General features: G+C 50.7%; 1 protein-coding gene across 7 annotated transcripts in view; it reads right to left on the reverse strand.

Annotated features, from left to right (window-relative positions):
* Positions 1-13,774, reverse strand: part of THOC5 (THO complex subunit 5) — a 29,116-nt gene continuing 15,342 nt past the window's right edge. For 4 of the 7 annotated variants that reach the window (XM_020907139.2, XM_020907140.2, XM_020907142.2 and 1 more), the window contains 11 exons: positions 13,488-13,657; positions 13,297-13,396; positions 11,331-11,439; positions 8,953-9,054; positions 8,305-8,401; positions 7,637-7,751; positions 6,136-6,239; positions 5,909-5,996; positions 3,724-3,839; positions 2,888-3,078; positions 1-198 (listed from right to left, as the gene is read on the reverse strand). In XM_020907139.2, coding sequence (XP_020762798.1) covers positions 135-198; positions 2,888-3,078; positions 3,724-3,839; positions 5,909-5,996; positions 6,136-6,239; positions 7,637-7,751; positions 8,305-8,401; positions 8,953-9,054; positions 11,331-11,439; positions 13,297-13,396; positions 13,488-13,657 — 1,256 coding nt within the window. In that variant the 3' untranslated portion in view covers positions 1-134. The remainder of the gene's footprint in view (positions 199-2,887; positions 3,079-3,723; positions 3,840-5,908; positions 5,997-6,135; positions 6,240-7,636; positions 7,752-8,304; positions 8,402-8,952; positions 9,055-11,330; positions 11,440-13,296; positions 13,397-13,487; positions 13,658-13,774) is intronic. The other 3 variants (XM_020907146.2, XM_020907144.2, XM_020907143.2) reach the window with 1 other exon arrangement.

Below are 13,774 nucleotides of genomic sequence, written 5' to 3' on the forward strand. Positions count from 1 at the left end.
TTGGTCAAGTGACATTTTAATAGGCTAGAAATAGAAAACCTGTCCTGGGAGACTATCAAGAGCCACGTGTGCGCCCGAGCCGGAAGCAGAGGCGCAGCACTTAGGGTCTGTGGGGAAACAGGCTGAGCGCGATGTCAACGGTGGCTGAAGAATCCTTGAGGGTGGTTATATTTAAATGGCTTCATCCTGCTGGGACCCCTAGAGAAACAGGAGAAGGGAGGCCAGTTAACACCGTAACCTTTGGGTTGATATGATGAATGCATCCACACAAGGGACTACGATGAAGCTGTTAAGGGGGGGAAAAAAAAGACTGGTGTAAGGAAAGCAGACTGCAGAACAGCATGAAAGGTGTGACAGCAGTTCTGAAAAATCATCTTAATGTGCCTCCGAAGGCAGGGGCACAAGCCTGGAAGTGCCCACTGACGATGGGCACTCTAGGGGGTGGGGGGCTTGGGTACCCTTACTGTTTACGGTGTTTTTACACAAATGTTTCTGTTTTTATGTTTAACAATAAACATGTTTTATGTCTATGATTAAAAAAAAAATGTTAAATCCTCCTTTGTACGGAGATTCCCAAGCAGGTAGGAGTTTATGTGGGAAAAGAATCTGCACTAAGTGTCTGCCAAGGGCCTTATGCTTTATACTCGCTACTTCTGAGATGCTATTTCTATAATTTCAAAGATTTTAAATGAAGATGTAGGCTTAGGGATGTGAACTACCTGATATTAGCAAGTCAGAAAGTCTCACAGACCAAATTCAAAATCAGGTCTGATGCTAAAGCCTGCTGGCACAAGAGGCTGACACTCACAGCCAAAGCCTGGACCCTGTGACATTTAGGTGCTTCAGCTCAAGTCTTGGGCCCCTGAGCAAAACTTGACACAGGGTTCTTCTCCACACGACTCCATGGTGAACAATGTCCAGCTAAAGGGCCACTTTCATTCTTCTGCCTGTGACTGACATTCAGTTGTAACCAGAAGGTGACACCTTGGATCTTGGTCTGAGGGAGGGAGGGTGAGAGGCAGTGTGGGTGTTTGCCGGAGGGAGACTGTATATCATTTTTTTTCCCCACACTGCACAGAATGGCCTTAAAGGAGGGCTTACTCTGCTTGCACCGTGCTTGGCCCTTGACAGGCTCCCATGGTTTAATCTCATCCTCCCAACACCACCTGAGTGGACACAGCTTTACTGATGAGGAATCAGCTCAAGATGCACTAGGCACAGACCCTAATCACAGAGGCAGCAGCTGCAATTTGAACCAAGGCCTTTCTGGCCCCAAAGTCTTTTCTTAAAATGATGTCATGAACCTTCCCAACACCAGAAGGGTACAGAATCAAGTACAGGTAGAGTCTAAGCATACAGCTGATGGAGACCCCACAGCCTGAAGGCAGCCAGCCCCGGGCAGAGCCAGACCTCGAGTCTCCGGCGGCCCAAGCCAGCCCTTTGCAGCCCAGACCTTTGACCTGATCCTGGTGGTGAGGGGGACTCCACACCAAGAACCTCACATCCCACATCTCATCAGTCATGGAATTAACTGGATCCGGAAAGCCAAAGGAGCACCTTCCCAGAACACACTGACAGATGAGCGCAGCCTGGGGAACAAAGCACTTCAGGAAATGGGTCTGGGAACCATCAGAAAAGCAAAGGATAAACACTGGCTGTTGAGAACTCCCACCTTGGAAATGTGCTGCAGCAGGCTGGGAGCGGGGAAGAGCTGAGGCCTCACACTGACAGAGTGGGGAGAGTAGTCCCAGGACAGGACGCCATCTAGCCGCCAGCCCCACCACGCAGCCGCGGTGGGCTGCAGCTGGTTATCGTCAGCCAGCACGGGGAGCCAGGCCAGGTGGAAGGGCCAGACGGAGGCGGGAGGACGTGGGACAGCCTCTGGGGCAGAGGCCAGCTGCGTGAGAAGGTGAGGGCAGGCAAGGCACCTTCCAGACTGACAGAGAACACAGCCACGCCCCCATTAGATACAGACTGTAGCCCTCTGTGACACCATTCCTCGCCAGCCCCCTGCCCCAAAGGGAAGGGTGGGCTCCGGGGTTCTGAAACTGACTCGAAGAACAAGACCACAAGTTAAGGGATGAAAGCGAAGGGAAGGACCTGACTCCAAAGCGGAAGGAAAAGCAGCCAGCAGTGCGGGGCCTGCAGACACACTAAATACCAAGCTGCCAGGGCCTGCTGGCATTTTCTGAGGCTCCGTCCGTGCCAAGATCCATTCTGGAAGGTCTACGTGAACTACCTCTGCTTCATCATGACTTAGAAGGTAATACTTCCGTTTCAGCTTTTGGGAAAGGCTCAGAGCTGAGCTGAAGTGACTCTTTCAGTCACCCAGCTGGTGAGCAGGACGGCGGAGGTCTGCACTGTGTGTGTGTTATTTCACAGCTGGCTCCTCTGTGATGCCCAGCTGCCTACAGCTGTGATCCTCCTGGACGTGGGAGCACTGTGGAGCGTACAGCAGGCTCTGGGGGCTGGTGGCAGGCATGTGTAGTCTGTATACAGGGCTATAGCCTGCATCTAATGAGGACACCCCTGTGTTCTCTCTAGTTCACAAAGTTCATTTGAATCATAAAAAACAAACCTACTGGCTCCCACAGAAAGCAGAGAAAGGGAAGGTTAGTCAAGTCCTCTTGCTCACTCAGCATGAGGCCCACCTCTGGGGTGTATGCATGATGAACAACTAACTGGACTGGGCTGGCAGGACAGGGGCCACAGGGCAAGGTTTAGGAAGGACAACGTGAGCTCCCTCCGGGAAACCTGGCAGCAGGATGTTAATTCCCACAGGGAAAGGAGACCAGAGCGCCCGAGGACGTGTGCCCTCTGTGCCAGGCTCACCCTGCCCCACGTCCCTGTGAGGCAGGGCTGGAGGTCCCCGGGCCCCGTCCCTCACCTGAAAAGCCGCAGACACATCTTCTCCTGGGGGAATTCTTTGGGCCCCTCCACGCTGTCGTCATGGCTCTCTGTCTCCAGGTAGACATCCAGCAGCACACACAGGCGCTGCAGCTGGTTGGTCAGAAGCTGGTGGCCCGGCCGCGGGCCACACAGCTCCTTGAAGCACACGTTGACCTCACTTTCCATGGCCTACGGGCGGGGAAGCCAGAAACTCAGCACCACTTGCAGGCCATCTGGGTCTCACGGTTTCACAAGAACCGAGCCTGGGCCTCTGCAGATCAAGCCAGGCTTGCTTGTCCTGAGGCGCCCGCTCCTCAAGACAATGGCGTCCTCCTGATCCTGACCCAGAACATTTCCTGCCTTGCATGTCCACGGCCAAAAAGAGCAAGATGGACAGAGGAAGAATCTCAAGATCAGATCCAAATGGTAAAGTGTTAGGGATCAAAGTGTGCTCCTTGGCTATGGAGTCAAATCCATGGGCATAACAGTAATTAAAATGGGCAACGATTTCACATCTTGTCTCGTTCCCGTGCATCTGACATTTCCACATAAGCCTGAAACGACCTTTCAAGGCTGGTCTTTGTATTAGCCCCATTTTATAAGCAGGGTGAACCTGTGGACGACCCCAGGCTAGTAAGGAGTTGACAGAGGTCTGAGCCCTTCATTACACCTTGCAGCCTCCAGCATGTTCTACAATCCCAGCAGCATCTGCCTGGGAACTGCACCAGTGCCCAAGCCCCCAGCTACCACTGGTCCTGCGCCCCACCCCTACCCCCCAAGCCCCGGTCCAAGGAGGCTCTCCCTGTTCCTCCCGTCACCCGCCAAGGACCTTACCCGAATATTGTCATCATTATTGTTGGTTTTCTCCCCTTTCCAGTTCAGACAGAGTTGGAAAATGGGTGGGATGGAGGAGTAGCCGGGGTTTAGCACTACGGCAGCCTGGAGCTTAGCTGGGAAAGGTGGGGAGAGGAGGAAAACTCAGTTCTCAGAGTTGGCTTGCCAGCCACAAACACCTTCCCGCTGGAACCCTGAGGCCAGCGCTGTGTCTCCCATTAGCCCAGGTGTTCAGAGCACATTCTGCTACCAACTTTCACTTTCTGCCTAGAAACTCCAAAGCGGCTGCAAAAGGTGAGGTCCTGTGACTGGGCCTCAGGATGCAGAGGTGTGGGGACTCCTGAGTCTGGTTTGCCCAGTTCTATTTACTCCTTTGACAGAAGTTTGTTTTAACTGGCATTTATTTGCCAGCAGGTTAAGGGCTTTCCCAGTGAAGGCGCCCTATCTGTTTTTCAACATTATTGTATACTAGCCATCACATTATAGTCAAATATATTTTCTATATTCTGTTCTTTACTTTTATCTATTTTGTTATGTGAAGCTTTTTGATAGCCAGCATTTACTGAGTATCTACTGTTTTCCAAGCATAGTGCTGAGCCCTTTTTACCCACATTTTATTTCATTTTAATAACAATTCTTAGGTGCGTACCATTATTATCATCCCATTTTACAGTTAAAGAAACTGAGCCTCTGAAACTACCTAAAGATCATTAAACAGACACAAAACAGCAGTGCTGAGTTTAACCAGAACTACCTGACACCAAAGCTGTGTATTCATAATCATTAAATGAAGTATTTGTATTTTTTAACGTACTTTTTTTTCTCTGGTGACAGCCTTCCCCGTTTTCAATACGGTAACATCCTCTCCATCTATGAGCTAAGTGTTTAGCCACTCTTTTTTCATTATTTATGAGGGTGGGGAATGAACTCTCTTACCCACTAGTAATTCAAATAAATTGAGAATAAGAGAGTGTAGGTTAAGATAACTCTACCCTGATAGTCACAACAGTTACTAAAAAGTGATACTTTACTGTTGTTTCTGTCATAACAGTTTGGAACGTATTTTTGGGTTTATCTCTTGTCCACCGATTTTTTTGTTTTTAATCCATACTATTAAATTGTTGTCTACTCTTAAGTTTTCAAATTCTATTACAACACATTTAATAAAAATTTAAATGATCACATTCATCCTTTGTATGAATACAGAATATCTGTTATTTTTCCAAGCTCTTCCCCTTAACCAGGAAGCAAAAGTGATGTCTTCAATGATTTTGCACCCATGGGGCTTTGGAAATTTCTTGGATGCATCATCTGTGCCCTTTCAAAACAGCACTTTGTGTTATTTAGGGATGAGGTTTAAGTATTTTTTAAAAGGAGAAAAGACAGAAAGCAAATACAAAATTCCAAACAGCAGTCACCCCTCATGAGGGTGAGAATGAAGTAGGACCAAGGAGCCTCCACTGTATCTGAAGTTATCTAATTTCCTCAGAGTACTTCTAAAAACGTGAAAAGTGAAGAAACAGGGGTAGAGAAATGTGAACATCAAAGAGTGTAACTTTTCATTTCTCACACCATCTTGGAACTACAGACAACTCCCTCCACCCTGCAGCCTCGGCACCGAGCCCCTGGTGGGATCCGGCAGGCTGAGCCAGACCCGCAGAGGCTGGGGCTGGACGACAGCATCACAGGCACCACTGGGGTGGGTCCAGCTGGAAGCCCTGGCTGATCAGATGCCAGGACAGTGGTGAGGAGTCAAGAGCTCTGAATGCCTCCCCAAGTGAGTGCAGGGACTGCAGAGGAGGAGAGTCCTGCACTTCACAGCCTGAGAGTGACAATCCTACCTTGAAGAGAGGACGAGCAGGTCTCTGATTCTAAAGGGTGAGGAAGCAAAGAGGCTAAGAGCTCGGGCTCAGAGGTCCGACTGGGTGTGTGAGCATCTCCTACAAAGCGGGAACATCACCAGCCCCAGGACTGTGGTGACGATTAGCAGAGGACGGGACTGGGACAGAACAAGTCCTGGCTGAACGCTGTCTCAGCTGAACGCTGCCTCCCACAGCCGAGACTGTCTGCTAAGTCCCCAAGGCAGGAGTCCAGGATCTTTAGCTTCCTTGGGCCAGCTCCCAGGAAGGTTTGCTTTTCAGCGGCTCCCCTCACCTAGAGCCACTGTCATCAGCAGAGCAGTTACCTGTGCCCCTCTCCACAAGTGCCATGTAGTAAAGATTGGTGTCCCCAGCCAGTCCCGCCTCCACTATGTCTTTGGTGAAATGCAGCTCCTGGAAGTTACCAAGGACAGGGAGGTGAGCTGTTGGGCCTCTAGTAAGGCCGCCCCGCCCTTCTGGCGGAGCAGCAGGAGCTGAAAGGAGACGCAGGCCTGCAGTTCCCAGGACAGCCTGTCGCCCCTCCCACACCTACCGTGTAATCCTCATGGGCAATCGTCACCCACTTCACCAGGCGAGAGACAACCTTTGCAGGGAAGAGGTAGTGGCAGTCGCTGGTAACGGGCACAATGCCGTGTTCTAAAAGAGAGCAGGACAGGTGGCGTCACAGGTAGAAATCAGCTGCCACAGCTGGGCAACCGGCATCCTCTGAAGGGCTCAGATGGCCCTGCCAGCTGTCCAGGTACACTCGGTACTCAGGTCAACATGTGCCAGGAACGGAGGCACGTCAACCTGACCTTCGCTCAGTGCCTGTGCTTGTGGCAGGACCCAGCCCCAGCATGCACAGCGCTTCATCCTTAATGCAAACGAAAACCCCTCTGTGGCCAGAACCAATGAGATGCCTCTGTGACAGTGACTGTTAATTAGATCAAATAGCCGAGAGGGCTGTTCTCACAGCTGACCTTGGAGGAGGAAGGACTAAAGTCTTCTGTGCCGGTTCTTCTAAGGCAGAAGAGCAGGAGGGCCACTCCAGGGCGAATCCCTGCTGGTGTTTCATAAGCAAGTATACCAACACCATACGTGCTATCCAGGATGACAATCAGCCAAACCTGGGACAAAACAAACTCCACAATGCTGATGGGGAGCCTGGAGAAACCAGAGTCCACGTGGGGCCTCCAGAAGGGTGCTGTGAACTCAAAGCCTTTCCTGACAGTGGCTCTTTTATTTATTTTTGATGTGGACCACTTTTAAGGCCCTTATTGAATTTGTTATAATATGGCTTCTGTTTTGTTTTGGATTTTTAGCTCTCCAACCAGAGAATAGAACCTGCGCCCTCTGCGTTGGAAGTCCAAGTCTTAACCACTGGACCACCAGGGAAGCCTCGACAGTGGCTTTTTTTTAGATTGAAAAAATCTTAACCCTCCCTCACTCGTGCCTTGTACCTGACAAGCTGTGACAAGTATTTACAGAATGAATAAATGAGAAGCCCCCACATGTCCACCATCTTGGTCAAGGGCTCATCAGAATCACTTGGAAGCTTATGGTGAACCCCGGGCTCAGCCCTGGCCTGGAGGATTTCAGCTCAGGTGTCAGGGGAGGGAGGAGGCATAGGTCACTAAACAGCTGTATTCAAGAAAGCTGAGAACAAGCTCAGCAAAAGCAGGGCTTTGTCCTGTGCTTGTGGCTCCTTCCCTAGCACTATACTGGCTACCCCGAATGAATGAGGTTCCTGTTACAATGCATATCAAAGTCTGCCATGCACTGACCTAGCGGGAGTGCTCCCGATCAGTCTGGTAAGTTGGGCCCCCAAAAGGCTCTGGGCAGTCTGAGACAGCCTTGTAGCCCCATGGGGAGCTCACATCTCTGCTTGGCGTCCTAGAGCTCTCCCCAGTGGCCCAGCTAACACCTCTCTTCAGCAAGAGCCAGGGAGCCAGCAGACTTTGTCATCAGGATTCAAGATATCTGAGCGCAGGGCTCCGTGGTCTTTGTTCTTGGGCTGAGCGGCTCAGGCCACAGCCCTGACTAACACTGCTTACCCAGGGAGGCAAACTGCTTGTGGAGGGCGAGGCGGGACTGCACCCTGGTCTTCAGCAGTTTCATGGTGGTCTCCATGTGACTGGCGCTCAGCGAGTGGTCTGTGATCACCGTGTGCTGTGGGTGACAGAGCGCAGCACATGCACGAGTGCTCCCTGTGCCTTCCTCCTCCACCCCTCTCTCCCAGGGTCTGCCTGCCCGTGGCTGCCAGGACCACCCATGTCCTGGCTCACATGTCTTCTGGGGATAGCAGGGTCTCCCTGCTGCGGGGGCCAGAGACCGAGTCCCAGCAGGAATGATACAAGCTGCTGGGATTTTGAGAGGCTGTGGGCAAGGCAGGCTTCTGCTAAGTGGCCAGCTGCCCTGGGGTTCATTTCTGGCACCTTCATATATAAGACCACGGGGTAGCAGCATCGGGAGCCATGTGACATGCAGGGCAAGGATCCAAGTTACTCTGACCTAGGTGGGTAACAGACTCAGGGAGAAAGCAAAAGATACCTAAACACCTGCAGGCCTTGGACACTTTAGAGTGAAGGGGACAGGTCACAGCCCAGAGGGCTGGCATTCTGCTAGTTTAAAGTCCCAGAGGCCATCAGAAGCCTTTCTGGAGTCTGCAGAGAAGGAGAGGACCAGGGCTCCTCAGCCAAGGGGACTCAATCAGTGGACACACCTGGGGCTGCTCTTTGGGGAAGTGGAGGCCACCCAGCTTCTGTACCCACAAGTAGGGGTGACCGAGGTCAAGTACGTAGTCCCTCAAAGTCAGGATGCTACAGAAAAGAACACAGAACGGAATGATTTTACAAGTCATTGCTGCAGTGGTCCCAGGGTATATGCCTCCTCCCACCCTCTCATCTCCCCTAAACAGAACTAGAGGCTCAGCGCACTCACGGCCTGGCCGCCAACAAGGTCTCGCAAGTTCATCAGTTCCCTGCTGTGAATTTTCTCTCCCACAGCCAATTTTCTTTTTTTCCCTGGCAGCCTTCAACTCATTAGCAAATCTCAATAAAAAGGCAGTGTACTTATCTTTTCATCAGTCCAGCAATATATAAAGTATTTTCTAAATTTTAATCCTCAGAAAACTAAAATGTTAAACACATCTCTTACCACATTCGCAGAGTTTTGACCCTTCCACCCTTCCCTATCCTTCTCCAGGGCCTCATAAGCAAGAAAGGACAACTGTCCCCTTCTCTGGATGGAGCACTCCCTCTCACCCCACCATTTCTCCCCCTCCCCCAACCCCCCGAAGGCCTGTGGTCCTAAGAGTTCTCCTGTTTTGGGAGTGGACAGATTGGGAGAGGAGGAAATGCTGCTGACTCACCCAACTTTATCGAACTGATACTGATTGGCTGGATTTGGAGTTTTCTTTCCATGATCCCCAGGGTACAAGCAGCTCAGGACTGAGTCAGGAGACAGCAAGTCACTGGAGGAGGGAAAAGACTGCAATGAGAACACCGGCCAAGCCCTTGGCTCGATGCAGAAGTGGCCATCTGGGGGTGGTAATGCCCTCTCCCACTGATGAGCAAAGCCACCATTTGCTGAATGCTTCCTGTGGTCCAGACCCTGTAAATGCCTAAGGTCATCAGATCCTCACAACCCTATGAAGTAGGGAGGGTTAGCATCTCCATTCTATGGAGGAGAAACTCGAGGCTTTGAAAGATATGGCAAGTCCAAGCTAACACTGCTAGTAAGCGCTGGAGCCAGGATTTACACTGTTCCATCAAAGACAACAGTACTCTTAATCATCATTTTTTTTTGGGGGGGTGCAGATCCAATCTCTGGTCGAGGAACTAAGATCCCACGTGCCAGGGATTGGACCTGCGCCCCCTGCCTTGAAAGCATGGAGTCTTAACCACTGGACCACCAAGGTAGTCCTTTAACCATCAATTTCTGAGGAAACCTATCCCTTCAAGAAGTATACGGTGACCAGAGCCTTTCCTCAAGGGAGCAAAACCCTGTGACAACAGAAATAGGAACACTCAGAATTTTCATAGGAACAGAACAGATTTCTTCTACCCCAGAGAGATCCAGTGTGCAGCTTTGATGCTCTGCCTATCTCACACTTCACCTCATCTCATGCTGCCACAGAAAGAGCTCCGCTTGAATATTCCCAGGAAAGATACATCACACAGACTGGAGACACGGTGATGCCAATGCCACCTACTCACACCGGTTAAACATGCAATTGAAAGTGACAATCAGAGGAGACAGCACAGGCGGAGAATAGAGTAATTTGATCACAAAAGGTCCACAGGGCCCAGCCTCCCCCTTCATCCGTGGGAGCTCCCCTCACCTTCCAGAGACATCAGGAGCGACTCAGGCAGACGGCCGATCCTGCTGCCCTGAGCCCGGCAGGCCTCCGGGAACTCGCCCGGGACAGTGGCAGCTTGTAACTCTGAACTGCTCTCTGTCCTGCCAGAGTCTCCCTGCATCACCCCCACCCCCAAGGGTTTCTGTCTCCTTTGTTGATGCAAACAGAGAACTGGCTATAAAATGAGTAACTGTCACTCTTTTTAGCCAATATTTAGTAACTGATACTAATATACTGAATCAACCAAAATAAAACAGTTAAACTGCACAAGATTAGGACTTGAAATTGACAAAACCTGATGGCATGATCAAATTTTGACAAAATTCCACCCACAACACGTGACTCAGGACAACCGAACTTGGTAAAAACAATGGACGTCAAAGAGCAGGCGACTGCATGTGCAGAGCCTGGTGAGGAGAGGGCTTCAGGGTTCAGTGGAGCAGCCTGCAGCCCCGAGGCTTAGCAGGTGGGCATCTGAGAAGGGAGCAGGCAGATGCTCACCACAAGGAGCTCCACTGCAGCCCTCTGGGTGGTCTGGAGAAGCCAGCCCCAGGCGCCCCCTGCTGGGGTGAGGTGGGAACAGGGATGACAGCACCCACAGTGCTCAGGATGGCCCAGCATCACTCTCAAGCACTTGGACAAGGATGCACCAGGAGCGGGCACGGATGCTAAGCGCAGGGTGGAGGGCAGCCCCCCTCGGGCAGCCCCGGGAAGAGCCCTGCCCCACCAGGCCCCAGACCTGCACCTCCGTCTATCCACACCTGACAGGAGGACTCAGTGGGGGCAGTGCTGGGAGGCGGGCCAGCCGGGCGAGCCTCCTTTACCCCCAGGCCCTTGTGGTCCTCTTCCCTTCCTCCCAAGACAGGCGGCCACGGTCAGGGCCTCTCTAGGGATGTTGCCCCCCATGGCTGCCTCTACGTGCCTCTGCTCACCCTTCTCAAACCCACCCACCAGTCTTCTTCCCACTGCTGCTGCCAGGTAAGGACAACCTGGGATCGAGCTGAGCTGCAGAGTAAAATCCCAGGCCCTTGGGACAGAAAAAGACGAGAGAAAGAGAGGCCTAAATCTGTCAGCCTGGTAAAGTCTGCCAAGTCTCACGTTCACACTCTTTCTACTGGTGTAAAAGCTGGAGCCCACCCACTGAGTTTACAACAGGCTGCAGTCGTTTCTGGCATGGGCTGCGTAGTAAGAAGACTGCACGGATTCCAGTCAGTGAGTGCTTTTCTAGATACCCTTAGTGCGCCAGGACTTCTGGGCTGTGTGGACCCGACAGCAGAAGCCAGTGTGGCCGTGAACCCCCTCCGAGTCAGCTGAGAGAGGATCTGGGCACAGCCCAGCAGGCAGGTGCCCATCACACCCCCGCCCACGCCCCAGCCCCGCAGCAATACCCCGCACTGATGGGGGTGATCAGCTCCGTAGCGGTGGTCACTTTGGCTTTCACTGTCATGATGTTGAGGTTCATGAGGTAGTAGAAAGTCAGGTGTAGCACACTGTCATCTGGACGGGAGGAGGAAAAGAGACATCCTTTATGAGTTGACATTAGAAGGGAGTCAACAGAATCAAAAAATCAATGACATTTAAGGTCTTTCACACAAAACAATGGCAATTTGAGTTAAAAGTCTCTACAAAAAAAAAGTCTCTACGAACTCCTTCACTACTACAAACTTTACTGCTCCCTCAAAGAGGTGGCGCTCCATTTTCCTCCCTCGAGAGTGGACTGGACTTAGAGACTCTGCTTCCAACTAAAACACGGAAAAGAAGCGATCAAGTGATCACCAGATCAGCAAGTGGTCTGGGTTAACATCACTAGCAGCAAGACGCAGTATCCCTGGTAATACAAGACAGTGAACACCCAATCTGTGGTGTGCTTTCTCCAAAACCCACCACCTCAGTCTAATTAGGAGAAAACATCAGACAAGCCCAAACTGAGAGTCTTTCTACATGATACGTAAACCTCATCTTCAAAAGTGTCAAGGTCGAAAAAAAACAAGCAAAGACTTGAGAAGACTAAGAGGCACAATGATTAAATGCACATGAGATCCTGGATTGAAACTGGGAACAGGAAAAGGGCATTAGGGGAAAAACCAGGGGCATCTGAGTAACTTCTATAGTTAATGGTATTGTACCAATGAAACAAACTTAGATTTTGAAAACTGCACTCTGGTTAATCATGTACAGATGTGAGAGTTGGACGATAAAGAAGGCTGAGCACTGAAGAACTGATGCTTTCAAACTGGGGTGCTGGAGAAGACTCTTGAGAGTCCCTTGGACAGCAAGGAGATCAAACCAGTCAATCCCAAAGGAAATCAACCCTGAACATTCACTGGAAGGACTGATGCTAAAGCTGAAGCTCCAATACTCCGGCCACCTGATCTGGAGAGCCAACTCATTGGAAAAGACCCTGATGCTGGGAAAGACTGAGGGCAGGAGAAGAGGATGGCAGAGGATGAGGCGATTAGATAGTATCACCCACTCAACGAACATAAATTTGAGCAAACTCCGGGAGACAATGAAGCACAGTGGAGCCTGGTGTGTGGCAGTCCTTGGGGCCGCAAACAGTCAGACACAGCTTAGCAGCTGAACAACAATAACTGTAGTTAGGTAAGATGTTGATACTGGGGTGAAGAGCAGGTGAGAAGTCTCTGAATCATCATCAAAACTTCTGAGTCTAAAATTAGCTCAAAAAAAATTTTTTTAATAAAAAAGCAAAGAGAGAACAAGTGTGTAGAGTGTTTCTATTTATGTTAAAAAAAAAAAAAAAGGCAAAAGGATACACAAAGGTATACACCATGTAAAAGCTCCTAAATGCATAGACTATTTCTTGAAAATACACAGAAAACCATCACAATGCCTGCCCTTGGAACTCAGACCTAGGCCCAGCGTCTGGGAGGCTGGGGTGAGAAGGAAGCTTATGTCTGACCATTAACTCTTATCATGCTGGGATGCTTTATCATGTGCTCCAGTATCCATATGAAGCCAGTTTCAAAACCCACATTCTCTGCAGAATACAAAGTTCTACGTGTATGTATTAAATTAAGCAAGTTGATGATGTGAGTCAAAAGTTGCATACTCTTGGCAACTTGCTCTGTGTATCTGACCTGTCAAATTCAGAAAGACAGTAGCTTCATCAGTGTCCCTGATGTGTCTAATGGTTTTGCTATATTTTTAGGGTGATGATTCAGGAAGGGAAAATAAAGTCAAACTCCATGAAGAACAATAAAGGAAAACAGAAATATGAAACCAGAATATTTTCGTAGGCAAGGGGGCATTGGCTTGCCAGACCCCCACGTGGCTGCAGCTAGCTGGCTGCACTCCTAGGTGTTAGGAGATGCCCCAGACTAAGGGGAGCCAGACCTTTGCACTTCAGGTCCAGCAGAACAGACAGCGGGTGTCTCTTCAGCATTTCCTTGCGCTTGTCATCTAGCTGAACTCCCAGTGTGGGTCGCCGGCGTTTCTGGACAAAGGAGGGAGTTGAGCAGGTTAAGCACAGGTCACAGGCATCCCCGCTTCCCTCTCCCTGCCACCCAGGGCTTCAGCACTGGGACCTGTGCTTCAGTGCTCTGGCTGCCATGATCCCAGCTGCCCTCTCTCTCTTTCACTTTTCTGCTTTCTCTTTCTCTCTTCTGCTTCCAGGGAGGACAGCACCTGGTAGATAGCGGGCCCCATGCTCTCACCGTGGTCTGCTCCTCCTCGGCATCCGAGTCGCTCTCATCATCTGTGGTGACAGAGAGAAGGAAGCTGGGGGGTGAGGGGACTCCCCCAATTCTCCCCAGAGCACCTCGGTCAGGGCATGTAAAAGGGCTCAGGCTTTTGTCAATGATTTTCCTTACGA

The sequence above is a fragment of the Odocoileus virginianus genome, chromosome 12 (assembly GCF_023699985.2).
Source record: "Odocoileus virginianus isolate 20LAN1187 ecotype Illinois chromosome 12, Ovbor_1.2, whole genome shotgun sequence".
NCBI classification, from domain to species: Eukaryota; Metazoa; Chordata; class Mammalia; order Artiodactyla; family Cervidae; genus Odocoileus; species Odocoileus virginianus.